The 14,088-nt window shown below is 37.1% G+C and overlaps 1 protein-coding gene across 1 annotated transcript in view; it reads left to right on the top strand.

Annotated features, from left to right (window-relative positions):
* The window catches only part of prkaa2 (protein kinase, AMP-activated, alpha 2 catalytic subunit), a 15,923-nt gene extending 1,895 nt beyond the window's left edge, over nt 1–14,028 (top strand). The window contains exons 2-9 of the mRNA XM_081379505.1: nt 1,619–1,760; nt 4,839–4,932; nt 6,267–6,411; nt 7,356–7,443; nt 8,082–8,306; nt 9,210–9,711; nt 9,801–9,927; nt 10,722–14,028. Coding sequence (XP_081235631.1) covers nt 1,619–1,760; nt 4,839–4,932; nt 6,267–6,411; nt 7,356–7,443; nt 8,082–8,306; nt 9,210–9,711; nt 9,801–9,927; nt 10,722–10,963 — 1,565 coding nt within the window. The 3' untranslated portion in view covers nt 10,964–14,028. The remainder of the gene's footprint in view (nt 1–1,618; nt 1,761–4,838; nt 4,933–6,266; nt 6,412–7,355; nt 7,444–8,081; nt 8,307–9,209; nt 9,712–9,800; nt 9,928–10,721) is intronic.
* The last annotated feature ends 60 nt before the right edge of the window (nt 14,029–14,088 follow it).

The following is a 14,088-nucleotide window of genomic DNA, read 5'->3' as shown; positions in this document are numbered from 1 at the left end:
AAATACTTAGGCCTAAATGTTTGTATATACTGTATATATAATCAACATTTGTAAATGAGTAGGTTTTAGTTTATGCTGTTTGCAATGCTTGATGGGATTGTAGTTCTATCCCTACTAAAGCCGTTAGTTAGCAAGTACACAGTTTTGTACCTTTGTATTTTTGTCTGATATTTTAAATACTTTTTTTTGTGCTTCAAATCAAAGTTTGTAGTGTTGTATTTTACCTCATGATTGTCTTGGTTCATGACTTAGCCTATAACGCTTTAACAAACACTTTTTAAAAATCCCTAAGGGAAAATGAATGGAAAATAATACTTCCAGAACTAGGGCTGCTGAAAAAGGGGGCGGGCGCTAATGCACTCTATGGAGAAAGATGCTCCTTGCAGTCAGATGATAAAGTTACACCATCTACCAAGGGTTTTTGCTGTCTAGGTAGGCAGCTCGCTTTTTGAGGTTTGAGGCTTGAGGCAAAACCAAAGTATAGCATTCACAACAAACAAACAATGACCAGTAGAGCAAATGACCTTGAGGAGAGTCTTAAGATCTTTATCAAGGCGGGAAATCTAACAGCCTTATCAGGCTCCACATGAGATCCCATGACTGCAGTTTAAGCACACTCATGCAACATTTCAGGGAAATGCATGCAAGATAACAAATAATCCACCATAATACTAAAAACATTGAAATGGTTTATTCGTGGTCTGTAAAGAATGTACAACAGAAGCTGCTTGAGGGTGCTGATATGAATAAAGCCCTTTAAACTCCCTCCATACTGCATGCTCAGGGTGTCATTGGACTTAAATATCCACAGCGGAAGCACATTTTGTTTGCAAGTGACCCTCCAACTGTTAGTATACATTAATAGAGACTTTGCTTTTGCAGCTCTATTAACTGACCTTTAATTCATTATTTCTTCATGTAGCTCAGGCAGTGAATGTAGTGTCAATATGGACACTAAAAATACTAACCTAAAATTATTAAGTAAAAAATACTGAATAAACCTGAATAGATTAGGTTACACCATTCTAATTATTTTAAGGTTCAGAATATGCAAAAATATCTGAAATATATACATAAATACTGATAGATTTGTAACATTATAAATGTCTTTTTTGTAATTGTTTATGTAAGTGTGTGTGTGTGTGTGTGTGTGTGTGTGTGTGTGTGTGTGTGTGTGTGTGTGTGTGTGTGTGTGTGTGTGTGTGTGTGTGTGTGTTCAGGTTGGGGGTGAAAAATATGTAATCTTACTTGTTACAATAATATGCAAGGCTGATAATATATCAAACCAAACAAAATGTGGGTATTTGTTTTTGTAAATTTTGCTCAAAAGTGAGCAGTAGATAAGCAATTGTCTTAAGGCTAGTATATGAAAGTCTAAACTCAAGAGTAGATCAGATTTTGTTTGTGTATATTGAGGCCTTAGACCTGAAATGAAAGTCTCCTCTCTTTCTTTGTTTTCTTAGAAGGTTTGTGTTGGAGGTCGCCGGCCCGCAGCGTTGATGCTTGCTTTCGTTGGAATAAAACTTATCTTTTCATCAGTGGTGTTTACAATAACCTAACTGCTGGTGATGGTTATTTCAGCTGAGTCTTCATTGATGTGTGTGTGTTTGGCCAACAGTTGGAGAGCACCAGCTAACAGGACACAAAGTTGCTGTGAAAATCCTCAACAGACAGAAGATCCGCAGTCTCGATGTTGTGGGGAAAATCAAACGAGAGATTCAGAACCTTAAGCTCTTCAGACATCCACACATCATCAAGCTGTGAGTGAATCACACATAAAAAAATATAAAAAACATGAAAAACGCAATCAACATCAACAAAATCCACTGAGTATACCTGTGCAGTGCACTGGTGATTATCTACCTTGACCATTTTTACACAGGGTTAACTGACGGCTTAAGCTTCTTAAAGATTTTAAGAAGCTTTATGTCTTTGAACTGGAATTTCAGGAGACTTTAATATGGTGCACTTAAAACTTTAGGAGTATTACGAGGATCATTACACATGCTGACTTTATGTGCTCAGTGTGTGTCAGTTTTTGTGAGATTTACCATCGCTAATGACAAGGATGTGGAATATTTTTGTGGGCAAATACTTCAAATACAAATTATTTGATCAAAGGTGATGGAACAGATGTTTTTCCTATGTGGTTAGACATGTACGGATAATTGATTTTAATGAGTCCAATTGAAAAAAACAGCTTCGTCCTGCTTACATTCCCATGCTGGTTCAGTCTGGTGTGTGCTGGATGCTGGTAAAGCAATTATGTTCTCCAGAAAAGCCTATAAGCTCTCCAATTCAAGACAAACATTTATTAAAACTAAGCTGCAAAAACAGATTGTTCTGAAATCCTCAGGTTTCTGGTGTAATTGTGATTTTATATAAATACATAAAAACACACACACACACACACACACACACAAACACACACACACACACATATATATATATATTAGGGCTGTCAAACGATTAATCGCGATTAATCGCATCCAAAATAAAAGTTTGTGTTTACATAATTTATGTCTGTGTACGGAGTATAATTATTTTCTATATATAAATACACACACACATGCATATATATATTTAAGAAAATGTGTTATTTATATATAAAATATTTATATATAATATAAATTATATATAATATAAATATATATACACAGTATATACATGCAAATATTTCTTAAATATATACATGCATGTGTGTGTATTTATATATAAATACACTTTATACACTTTGAAACTTTATACCAGTAGTAGCATGTATCAACCTGCCAAAGTCGCTTGATTTCAGTAAACAAGGATTTCTAGATTGCATTTAATAGATTAGACGGTTACACTTATATATTTTGTGTAATTTGCAACTACATGTTAACTACCAGTCATAGAGTATTAGTAGCCAGTTAGTAGAATGTTGGATTAAGGTTAGGTGTTAGGTTTCAGGGAAGTATAATAAGTTGACAGGTACCTGCAAAGTTGCTTATAGTCAGTAGAATGTCTTTTGGGTGATCATTACAATAAAGAGTTAGCAGATATTAAGCAGACAGTTAAACACAGTTTTAATTATACTATAAACCAAGACAACCAAAACCAAGGACAGGAGCACAATGAACAAGAAACAAAACTCACCAACAAGACAGTTCAAAGCATTAGACTAGAGAAAGGGCTAAGTGGATAATAAGGCACAGGTGTACACAGACTTAGAGGAACAGAGGGAAACAGGAACAAGACAGAACAACAAACTAAGATACATTACACATTTTAATTGGGAGGAAATGTAGCTGCATTTTATGCGGTGCATTTCTTGTTCTGTCACTCACAGTTCAATGGCACATTTCAGGGTTGTTCTGATCAGAAGTTAAGGAGACAAAGACAGCATAATCTTTTTATCCTCTCATATCCCAATCTCTCACTTTCCTTCTTTTCCACTCTCACTTATTCCCCTTCTCTCATCATAATGCAATAGCTGTGTTATTGTATTCTCGACACATGTACCATGTTAAGCCCCTGCTGTGTTTTTGTGTGTGCTTCTCTGGGTATTTGCTCTGTTTTGAGAGCGTGCTTTGTTCTCTCCTTTTATCATTCTGTTTTCAATGATTGGATTTTGTTAAGTTACATTATGTTTATTTGAAAATCACATCAGGTGTCCCAGACTTTTCTCCATATTAAGCCCCTCTGAGGAATACAGGCCTTGTCCTTCTCTACTGCTGTTTGAAAGGCTGTCTGTGTCTCCCACTGTAAGGGATCTTATGTTGAATATAAACAGGGACAACAACACCGCAGACTGCCAGTAGGTTTCCCTGCAGAAATTACGATCAACATTTCTGTTTCCAAGAACTGGAGCATAACATGCTGTTGCTCTTATTGTCGTCCAATACAATTGAGTTTAAAAAAAAGCTTGTTAAATAGTTTTTATAGAATAGAGTTTTTATTGACTTATTTATTTAATTTTTTTTACTATAGTTTTTTACATGCACTGTGCAATGACATTTTTTAATGCACTTGACTTCCATAGTGTGTGAGTGAAATATAATATTTGGTAAGAAGTTATGTTGGGCAGGGTTTTATGGGTTTGCCAGTAGTTCAGATTTGTACTGAAAATTATAAATGTAATTTTTTAGTGATTAAATTAAATTAAATTAAATTAACAAGAAACAATTTATCTAAATTAAAATAATAAATTTAATAATTGTAACTTAAAATTATAGATTTACTATCTATAAATTATAGATAAGTTATATCTATAAATCAATTGTATATAATTTATTCATAGAAAAAAATGATTACAACTTATTTCACTAATTATTGGAAAAGTACGGTATATATATATATATAGCGCAACATATTTGTTATGTGTCAGAAATAAATTCAGTTAAATTCACAAAAATACTATTTATATAAATTCTAACTTAAAATGTAAAATTTATACCAACATATTTATGTCAGCAAGAAATAAAAAATAAATTAAACATTACATTAAATCAAATATTACATTAAAAAATAATTTATAAGGTTTTTAATTATAGCTGGAAATTATATGACTATAATGTAACTTCATGACAACTATAAAATTTGCTGGAAAACAATGGCAAGGAGTTTTCATCTTATTATAGTTGATGCTTGCAGTCAGCTGAAGTTGCAATAATAATATTGTTTCACATATCAGAGAAATCCAAATGTTTCTCTTTCCAGGGTATAAAGGCATACGTACATGATAAAGACAGTGTCCCCCGGGCCATTGGCCATCCTTATTGTTGAGCTCTGTATTGCTGTATGTTGAAAGCACCAACATTAAAGCCTCTTGTTGAGTGTCTGTGGTTCTTTTCTCTGGTGTGTTGCAGGTATCAGGTGATCAGCACTCCCACAGACTTCTTCATGGTGATGGAATATGTGTCTGGAGGGGAACTCTTTGACTATATTTGTAAGCATGGAAGGGTAAGAATCATCTGAAGAGCTCCTGCTACTAAAGTGAGCTACAGGCTAACAGGCTCTTAGAATCATGGGAAAGGTTATTGGCTTTCTCAATGGTTCCCTGTAAAATTACTGAACATTACAATTAATAGAGTTCTGCACAACAAAACATATACAATTATGGACAACACAATTATGTTTTGTGTTAGTCACCTAATAGCTGGAAACTGCTTTATGAGCCTCAGAACTCTTAACTTGCTTTTGTGGCTCTGGTCTGGATTTGAGCATGGATTAACCTTTGAGTCTTCCAGACCTGTTGGGGTTATGGGGATCTAGCTTATCCAAACAGCCTGATCCAGTGAAGTGTTCGTGGGAAGGGTCAGGGAGTTCATGCATATATACAGCGTTCAGTCTTTGTGTTATTTGGGTTGCCTACAATGGCACTGCCTGATGGTTCATGTTGCAGGACGTTTAGTTTGAACACACAGCTGACTATGGTGAAATTTGATCCTTTTTATTTTTAGTGCCTTAATTCATCAACACTTGAGCAAGTTTTTGAATTACTTTTTGACAGTGTTGTTGGAAATAAGATTAATTCAGTTAAATTAGATTTTTTTTTTTTTTTACTGTCATCTAAAAGGTGGCAGAGTTTACATTAATATTCCCTATTGAAATGATTTATCTAAACTTTAGCATTTAAGAAATTCAATGAATTATAATACATAATTTGCATTGACAAATGACATATAGTCTACCTTTATATAGATAACATAGACTATCTCTCCGTCAGTCTGTCTGTCTGTCTGTCTGTCCATCCGTCCGTCCGTCCATCCATCTGTTCGTCTATCTCTCCGTCAGTCTGTCTGTCTGTCTATCTGTCCGTCCAGTGTATTTAACAAATATAAGTTCCCATTTTAAATATATTTTAGTAAAACATTTCCATTTTTAATTCATTTCATTATTCAAATAATTTAAATTAATTGTATTGGGGGCATAATACATGCATTAAATGATTGAAATTAATATATCTAAATACCTGCTGTATCATATTCAATACATTTTCAATACTGTTTTTCTAGAAATGAAATGACGTATTAAGTAAGGAAGTTGCTTAAATTCAGTAAATATTCATTTTGAAATATTATTAACAATACAAAAGTTATTCTTGACATTACTTTATCCAAATAAAAAATGTTCCTAGAAAGATTTGATCTGGATAGTAGTACTGATTTAGACTTGAATGTAGAACTTTGTATCAAATACAATGCAGACAGCTTTAACCCACAGAGAACAAATACTTGTTTTTATTATACATAATGTTGTATGTAGTAATCTCTCTTTATGTCTCTCATGTGCAGGTGGAGGACACAGAGGCGAGACGTCTTTTCCAGCAGATCATCTCAGCTGTAGATTACTGCCACAGGCACATGGTGGTGCACAGAGACCTCAAGCCAGAAAATGTACTGCTGGATGGCAACATGAATGCCAAGATCGCTGACTTTGGTACACACACACACACACAGACACACACAGACACACACACACACACACACACACACACACACACACACACACACACACACACACACACACACACACACACACACACACACACACACAAAGAAAGCTAATGTTGTGCAGACAGTGAGGGATAGTTGCCAAGCAACCAGCTACAGTTTTGTTGCATGTCCACTCGTGTGGTTTATATGAGGCATGCTGTTTGATTATCCACAGAAGAGCGAAGACAGGAAAGAGGCAAAGAGAAATACACATAAATCTGCCCTGCAGCTCGATTTGTTGAGCTACACCACATATACAGTGGGGTCCAAATGTTTGAGAGCACTAGTAAAAATGCTTTATTTCCTAATTTTCTAATTTAACATATATATAATATATATCTATATTTTTACTTTGTATTATTTACACACACATACACATACTAAGTATAAATACAATGCAATTTCTATAAATTTATTTCACAGATTTTAAAAATGATACAGCAAGCTGTGTATATAACAAATATAAATACCCCAATCTACATATATATTGGTAGAATGTTATTTTAATATTTATTAATATAATGACATTGTATTGTGCAGTGGGCATAACATATGCATTACAATGATGATTGAAATGAATATACCTGAACTATCTGCACCCTGCAGATGCACTGAGCTACACCATATATACAGTGGGGTCCAAAAGCCTGAGATCACTTGCGAAAATTCTTCAATTTTAAAATGTTCTAATTTAATAGATTTTTACATCTTCATATTATTTCATTATTTATTTGTATTAAAATTCCCAGATTGTCAAATATAGAGTCATACGTTTGGATCCCACACTGTATTTAGATCTGCCCTGAAATACGTTTTGTTTTACTTGTATAAATTTACTTGACCAATCAAATTGTCTGTTAAGTGTATTTGTGCGGTTCTGCTTGTCAGGTCTGTCAAACATGATGTCAGACGGAGAGTTCCTGAGAACAAGCTGTGGATCACCAAACTACGCTGCACCAGAGGTCATTTCAGGAAGGTGAGAAGTCATGTAGTCAGTTTTATTAAAGTCTTATGTAAAGAATGTACAGTTCTTGGACAATTTGCGCTACACTGTATTATATGTATCGATAGTCAAAGGTCTGGCCTGCAAGACCAGCAGTCGAACAAACCATTTTATTATATAAGAACTGCATCAATTTTTTTATGTAATACCGATTGTCGTCTTGTTCTGCTTGTTTCTGGAAAATTTCTCATTCATTCTGAGGCCCTGTTTACACCTGGTATTAAGATGCGCTTTGGTCGATCGGATCACAAGTGGATGACGCTAACTACAGGTGTAAACGGGTCTAAACTGTTTTGAGCTTGTCCACTTTTGACCACTTCCAAACGCATTCAACTGGATTGCTTTCGTAGTGTGGATGCTCATGTGGTCGAATGTGTTCAAACAGCCACAAGAGACCACCTACTCTCAGCCTACTGACCTAACGTGTAAACATGTGATGTGCACTAGCTAGATGGGATTTAAACTTTGTCGGCTGAAGACCTAAGTTTGGTTTGAAGATGAAAAAACGCACAAGCACAATGTTCTCTCACCATTCCTGATTTCTAACGCACAATGTAGACACAATGTAGTAGCCCACACATTCACACAATGACACGTATGTTGTGTTTCAGGCTGTATGCTGGTCCAGAGGTGGACATCTGGAGCTGTGGCGTCATTCTCTATGCACTGCTCTGTGGGACTCTGCCATTCGATGACGAGCACGTGCCCACCCTCTTCAAAAAGATCCGTGGAGGGGTCTTCTACATGCCAGAATACCTCAACCGCTCAGTGGCCAGTCTACTAATGCTTATGTTGCAGGTGGACCCACTGAAGAGAGCTACTATCAAAGACATCAGGTTGCTATTAGTCATCACACTCATGGGCCCTATTTTAACTATCTAAGCGCATGGTCTAAAGCGCAGGGCGCAAGTCCACCTAATGCGTGTCTGAATCCACTTTTGCTAGTTTAACAACGGGAAAAATGGTCTGCATGCGCGGCGCATGGTCTTAAAGGGGTTGTCTCTATTCTCTTAATGACTAATGGGTGTGTTTTGGGTGTAACGTGCAATAAATCAATCAGAGTCTCATCTCCCATTCCCTTTAAAAGCCAGTTGTGCTCACGCAATGACAGATTCGCCATTTACATGACGGAATTTGATAGTGGAAAGGCTGAACGCTTCTCCAGTGAGGAAACGGATCTGCTCATGCGTGAGGTTAAAGCTGGGCAAGCCGGATTCCACCATATGTTTATGTACACAATATTAATCTTTTACATTATAATCCTTTTATTTGTAAAATTTGGTATGTTTTTGTGCTGCTGCACGTCCCTGTGTGTGTAATAAGCAGAGTGTACGCGCATTGTGGACCCGCCTATAGGTGCACATTACTAATGCGCTCTTTAAATAACAAAAAAAATACTGCGCCATTGACTTAGACCAGGTTTCATTTGGTCAATGGCGGAGTTTATTTCAGTTGCCTCAAAATAGCAACGCGCCAACAATGAACACACCTCGATTTCAGACCAGCACACCCATGGGCGCACAGATGGGCGCAAATGCATTTGCTATTTAAACAACGTGGCGCAGGGCGTGAAAATGATAACTGCGTTGGGCTGAAACTAGCGAAAAACACTTGCGTCGCGCCTGGTGCTGCTTTGCGCCGGGTGTATGATAGGGCCCCATGAACTTATGCACTCTGATTTTAACAAATATTTAAATACAACATACAGTACTTTTATTTTCTTCTCTCCTGTATGGCAGAGAGGATGAGTGGTTTAAACAGGACCTTCCTGGCTACCTCTTCCCCGAGGACCCCTCGTACGACTCCTCAGAGGTGGACGAGGAGGCTGTGCGGGAGGTGTGCGACAAGTTTGAATGCACTGAAGCCGAAGTACTGAGCAGCCTCTACAGCGGAGACCCTCAAGACCAGCTGGCCGTGGCGTACCACCTAATCATCGACAACCGGAGAATCATGAACCAGGCCAGCGAGTTCTACCTGGCTTCCAGTCCCCCAACTGGCTCCTTCATGGAGGAGGGCATGCCTCTGCCACCAGGGGTCAAACCTCACCCCGAACGGATGCCCCCGCTCCTGGCCGACAGCCCTAAGGCACGGTGCCCTCTGGACGCCCTCAACACTACACGACCCAAACCGCTGGCCGTGAAGAAGGCAAAATGGCACCTGGGCATTCGGAGCCAGAGCAAACCGTACGACATCATGGCTGAGGTTTACCGTGCCATGAAACAGCTGGAGTACGAGTGGAAAGTGAGTGGCTTGAAACAAGCACAAGTATGCATGTTTGATTTGATTAGTGAGAATAGATGTGTCAGTGTGTCGGATGTCGTGGGATTTAGGTGGTGAACCCGTATCACCTGAGAGTGCGCCGGAAGAATCCTGTCACTGGGAATTTTGTGAAGATGTGTCTGCAGCTCTACCAGGTGGACAACCGTAGCTACCTGCTCGACTTCAAGAGCATCGATGGTGAGCATCAATCAATCAGTCTTTTTTAATGAAAAGTACCACCAAAAATGATGATCTCTTTTGCTAGAATTAAAAGGCAGCTATTTATTTTCATGTACCTATTTTAAAAGTATAACATTTCCAAAACTGAATAATTGGCTATTCATTTTAATTTCAATTGACATTTTTTGTGACTTTGTGTACTAAAACCATAACAAATTTTTAAGATACAGTACGTGTGAAAAAAAAAAAAGGTTTGGGGCCAGTAATATTTTTTAATGTTTTCGAGAAAAAAAAATTCTTATTTTCACCAAGACTTCTTTATTTAATCACAAATACAGTAAAAAATGTTGCATTGTGAAATATTATTACCATTTAATAAATTTTTTTTATTTAATTTTAATATATTTATGTAATTTATTCCTGTGATGGCATAGCTGAACTTTCAGCATCATTACTCCAGTCTTCAGTGTCACATGATCCTTCAGAAATCATTCTAATATGATGATTTGATTATCAAGAAACATTTCTTATTATTATAAATTTTGCGCTGCTCAATATTTCCCTGAAAACGTTTATTTATTTGAAATAGATATTTTTGGTAACATTATAAATATATTTATGTCACTTTTGACCAATTTAATGCATCCTCGCTGAATAAAAATATTAATTTCGTAAAAGAAAAAAAAACTAATTTAAAGTGTAGATGTGAAGCCCCTAATGTACAAAAATTATTTAGCCAGTTTTATCCTGGCTTGTTACTCTTCATTATATCGGTCTGATAAAATGTAAAAATTGTTTCGCTCACTTTTCAGATGATGTGATCGAGCACAAGTCAGGGTCGTCGACTCCTCAGCGCTCTGGCTCTACAGCGGGCCTCCATCGACCACGGCTCAGCATCGACTCTGCGAGCGTGGCTGTCGAGATGCCCCAGCTCAGCAGCTCTCTGCCGGGGTCTCTGACCGGGAGCACACCCCTGCTGGCCCCACGTCAGGGCAGCCACACCATGGACTTCTTTGAAATGTGTGCCAGTCTCATCACTACCTTGGCTCGCTGAGACCAACGCGCCCAGAAAACACCACCATCTGGTGGGCTTTACCTCTTAGAAACCAGTCAAAAGGTGAAGGGTTTAAGGGGTTGTGAATTATGGAGTTCGGGGTTGCTTTTATGTCAGTCCCACAGTAGCAGCCACAGACATACAGTGGCCCCAAAAAGGTTTTGGACACTAAAGACGCAGGTATGAGTCGTTGTATTAGTTAACCAATCATCAAGGCCATCAGCAAACAACGTGGCATGCAATTTATTCTTTATACCATAATAATATAGAGATGGAATAATAATATAATAATGGAAATTATTATTACTATATAATAATAACAATAATAATTATTATTATGTTTCATTTATGTTTGACAATTTCCCCCCATAACTTTTTATTTTGTAACTGTATATGTATAGCTTTTATTATTTTAAACCTAACAGATCTTTTATTTAAAAATAAAATAAAACATTAATTTTGTCCAAAACATTTTTAGGGCCACTTTAGTCAGAGTGTCAGCGTCATATGTTTAAAGATTTCAAAAACTATAAACATACTTCTGATTTTATATATACATTTCTTTTGATAACATGTATTATACAGTATATTTATATTTGCATATCGATCACTTGAGTTGCATAGTTTAGTTGAATAGCTACTGATTGCAATGACATACCAAAACAATAGGTTTATACATACAGAGCAAAGCTCATTATTGAATTATATTATATTAGAGATTCTTCCTTATTTTGCAAAGAAATCAAATCTATTCACATTATTTAAGAGTTAATTTATAGAGTGAAGAACTTATATTGAGCGTTCAGGCTTTGGCTTGCAGTCTCCAGAGAGCATTTATATAGCAGTGTTGGTGAATGTCAGGGTGAATCTCAGATGATACACACCATCTGCAGTGGAAACCGCTGACCGTGACCTATCTGCGTCTGTCTCAGAGGCCTTGCTTACATCATGGGCTGTGCCGCTGCCATAGAGAGACAAATATGCTGGACGAGGGCAGACAGACCAGCTTAAATGTTGTGCCTTGATATGGCTAAAATGCAAATAGAGAAGAACACAGACGGTGAAGTGGAGAATGTGCCAGTCATTTTGTCGATATGAGCGAGCCTTTAATCAGACGGCCTTAAAATATTCTCAATGCTTGAGATTACAGACAGACATTATTAAAGCACTTTCCCTGAATGACACATTCAACCCATTATTATTTATGCTTTTCTGTATTTTTGTAATTATTTTACAAAAGTAAAGTAATAGTAATATACTATAAATATTATTTATACTTATATAAACATTATATATGTGGTGTGTATCTGATGAGAACATATAAAGTGACCCAAGCCAAGAGCATTTAAAAGGTTGCGCCACGTGACCCCATCCCCTGCGATGCCTTAAATAGATTGTGAACTTCGTTTTTAATGCTTTAACATATTTGGTTATGTGTGTGGTTGTTTGTATGGAGTAGATCCAATGTATTTATTAGTTACACATATTTATTCTTTTTTTAAGCTCACATCTTAAGTGTTACTTGTGAACAAATGACATAAAAAAGTGGGGATTCAGGTAGTGGATCTGTTGTAGTTGTCTTTGTGCCAACGTGTGTGAATGGACAACTACAAAACAGCCAGATGGGAAATAGCAGTGAAAGATGACTGAAAATAAGAGGAGTGAGTTATATTGATTATTATATGCAGATGTTACATTATGACAAATCATTCAATCAAACAAGACAGCCAAAAAGATGTTTTCAGTTCAACCAATACCAGACAGCAACAAAGTGTCGGCTCAGATCCGGCCCACATCTGATACACATTCATCCACATGTACTAGATGTGGCCCGGATCTGGGCCGACACTATGTTGCTGTCTGTCTAGGATAGATCTGAATCATTTGAACCAATAATTTTTTTTATATGTGTTGAACTAGTTGCAAAGCTAGATCTACTAGTCATTTTCATATTAATTTCTGCTCATAATCCGGAAAAACTGACTTTATCGCAAATTGTGTTTTCTATAGATGTGGTGATCTTCCTGAATCTCCCCCACTTGTACTGTACGTAATGGTTAAATGTCTACCATTGTGTGCATGGAGCAGAGCGTTTATGTGTTTTGTACCAGTATGCTGTATTTTTATGATACATACTGCAGTTGTACCATTTTAACTGAATGTAAAACAGAATGGAAAGTTCTCGTATCATTTATATGAAATGCAATAGATATGATGCCTCTAAAAAGTTTAACAGTTCGGTGCAAACCGCCATTGCTGGGGGACCCGTTATTGCCGGGGAAGATTAGACTGGATTAGGATGTTGTTTTCGTGGAAAAATATTGCACAGTCCTCCCAGAATTTAAAGCCTTTACGCATTCTTAACATTCTCCCCTCAAATCCCAAGTTAACTCCGGGTCACTTTGAGGATCAGTGCACCTTTCTGGAGAAAAAGTGCTGAGGTAAAAGCTTAAACACATAGTTTAGGGAGTTTATCGCCCCCGCCCTGCTGCTGGACTTAGCCATTTTATTTACTATCAATGGCAAACCTTGGGTGGGAATCGCAGGAATGTGCGCATGCTTGACGCCCTTGTGGTAAATCATTGTCTTATTTCAAGTCCCTTACGACAGTTTTATGTCACTTATATCAGCTTTATGGCTGTGTTTTGTGAAAACTGGTCAGAAACTTTACGGCCCCCATTAGTTTCACAGGGGCATTAGTGTGTTGGCCATGGCTTCAGCTCATGTTCAGTGTTTTGTCTATGTAGAGGCGTTTGTGCTGGATAGTATACCCTCCCTCTCTCTTCCTCTCTCTCCAGTGCAGTGTTGTATGTGTGAACAGCTCCCCTGCAGTGAAACATGAGAATAATGTGTTTGCTACCTGTTCCCGAGCCCTGCTGGGAGACGACCTCTGCCTGTCAGTGTATACATGTCTGTATTGTACATGTGTGTGTCACTACCTGTCTGTGTGCGGTTTTCATTTTAAAAGTTATGCACTGCATGGTGTTCCTGTTCTGATTTGCACTTTCATTTTTATTGTTAAAAAAAGAAAATAAAAAATAGGGAAAATAAAGAGGTATATGCAATTTTTAGTTTGTGTAGTTGTTTTAGTTTAGTTTTTATTTTTTTATTTTGATTATGTAACA

This window comes from Scardinius erythrophthalmus, assembly GCF_964197995.2.
Source record: "Scardinius erythrophthalmus genome assembly, chromosome: 11".
Taxonomy (NCBI): domain Eukaryota; kingdom Metazoa; phylum Chordata; class Actinopteri; order Cypriniformes; family Leuciscidae; genus Scardinius; species Scardinius erythrophthalmus.
Note: the sequence above shows the minus strand (reverse complement) of the source record. Positions and strands in the feature narration are given on the sequence as shown.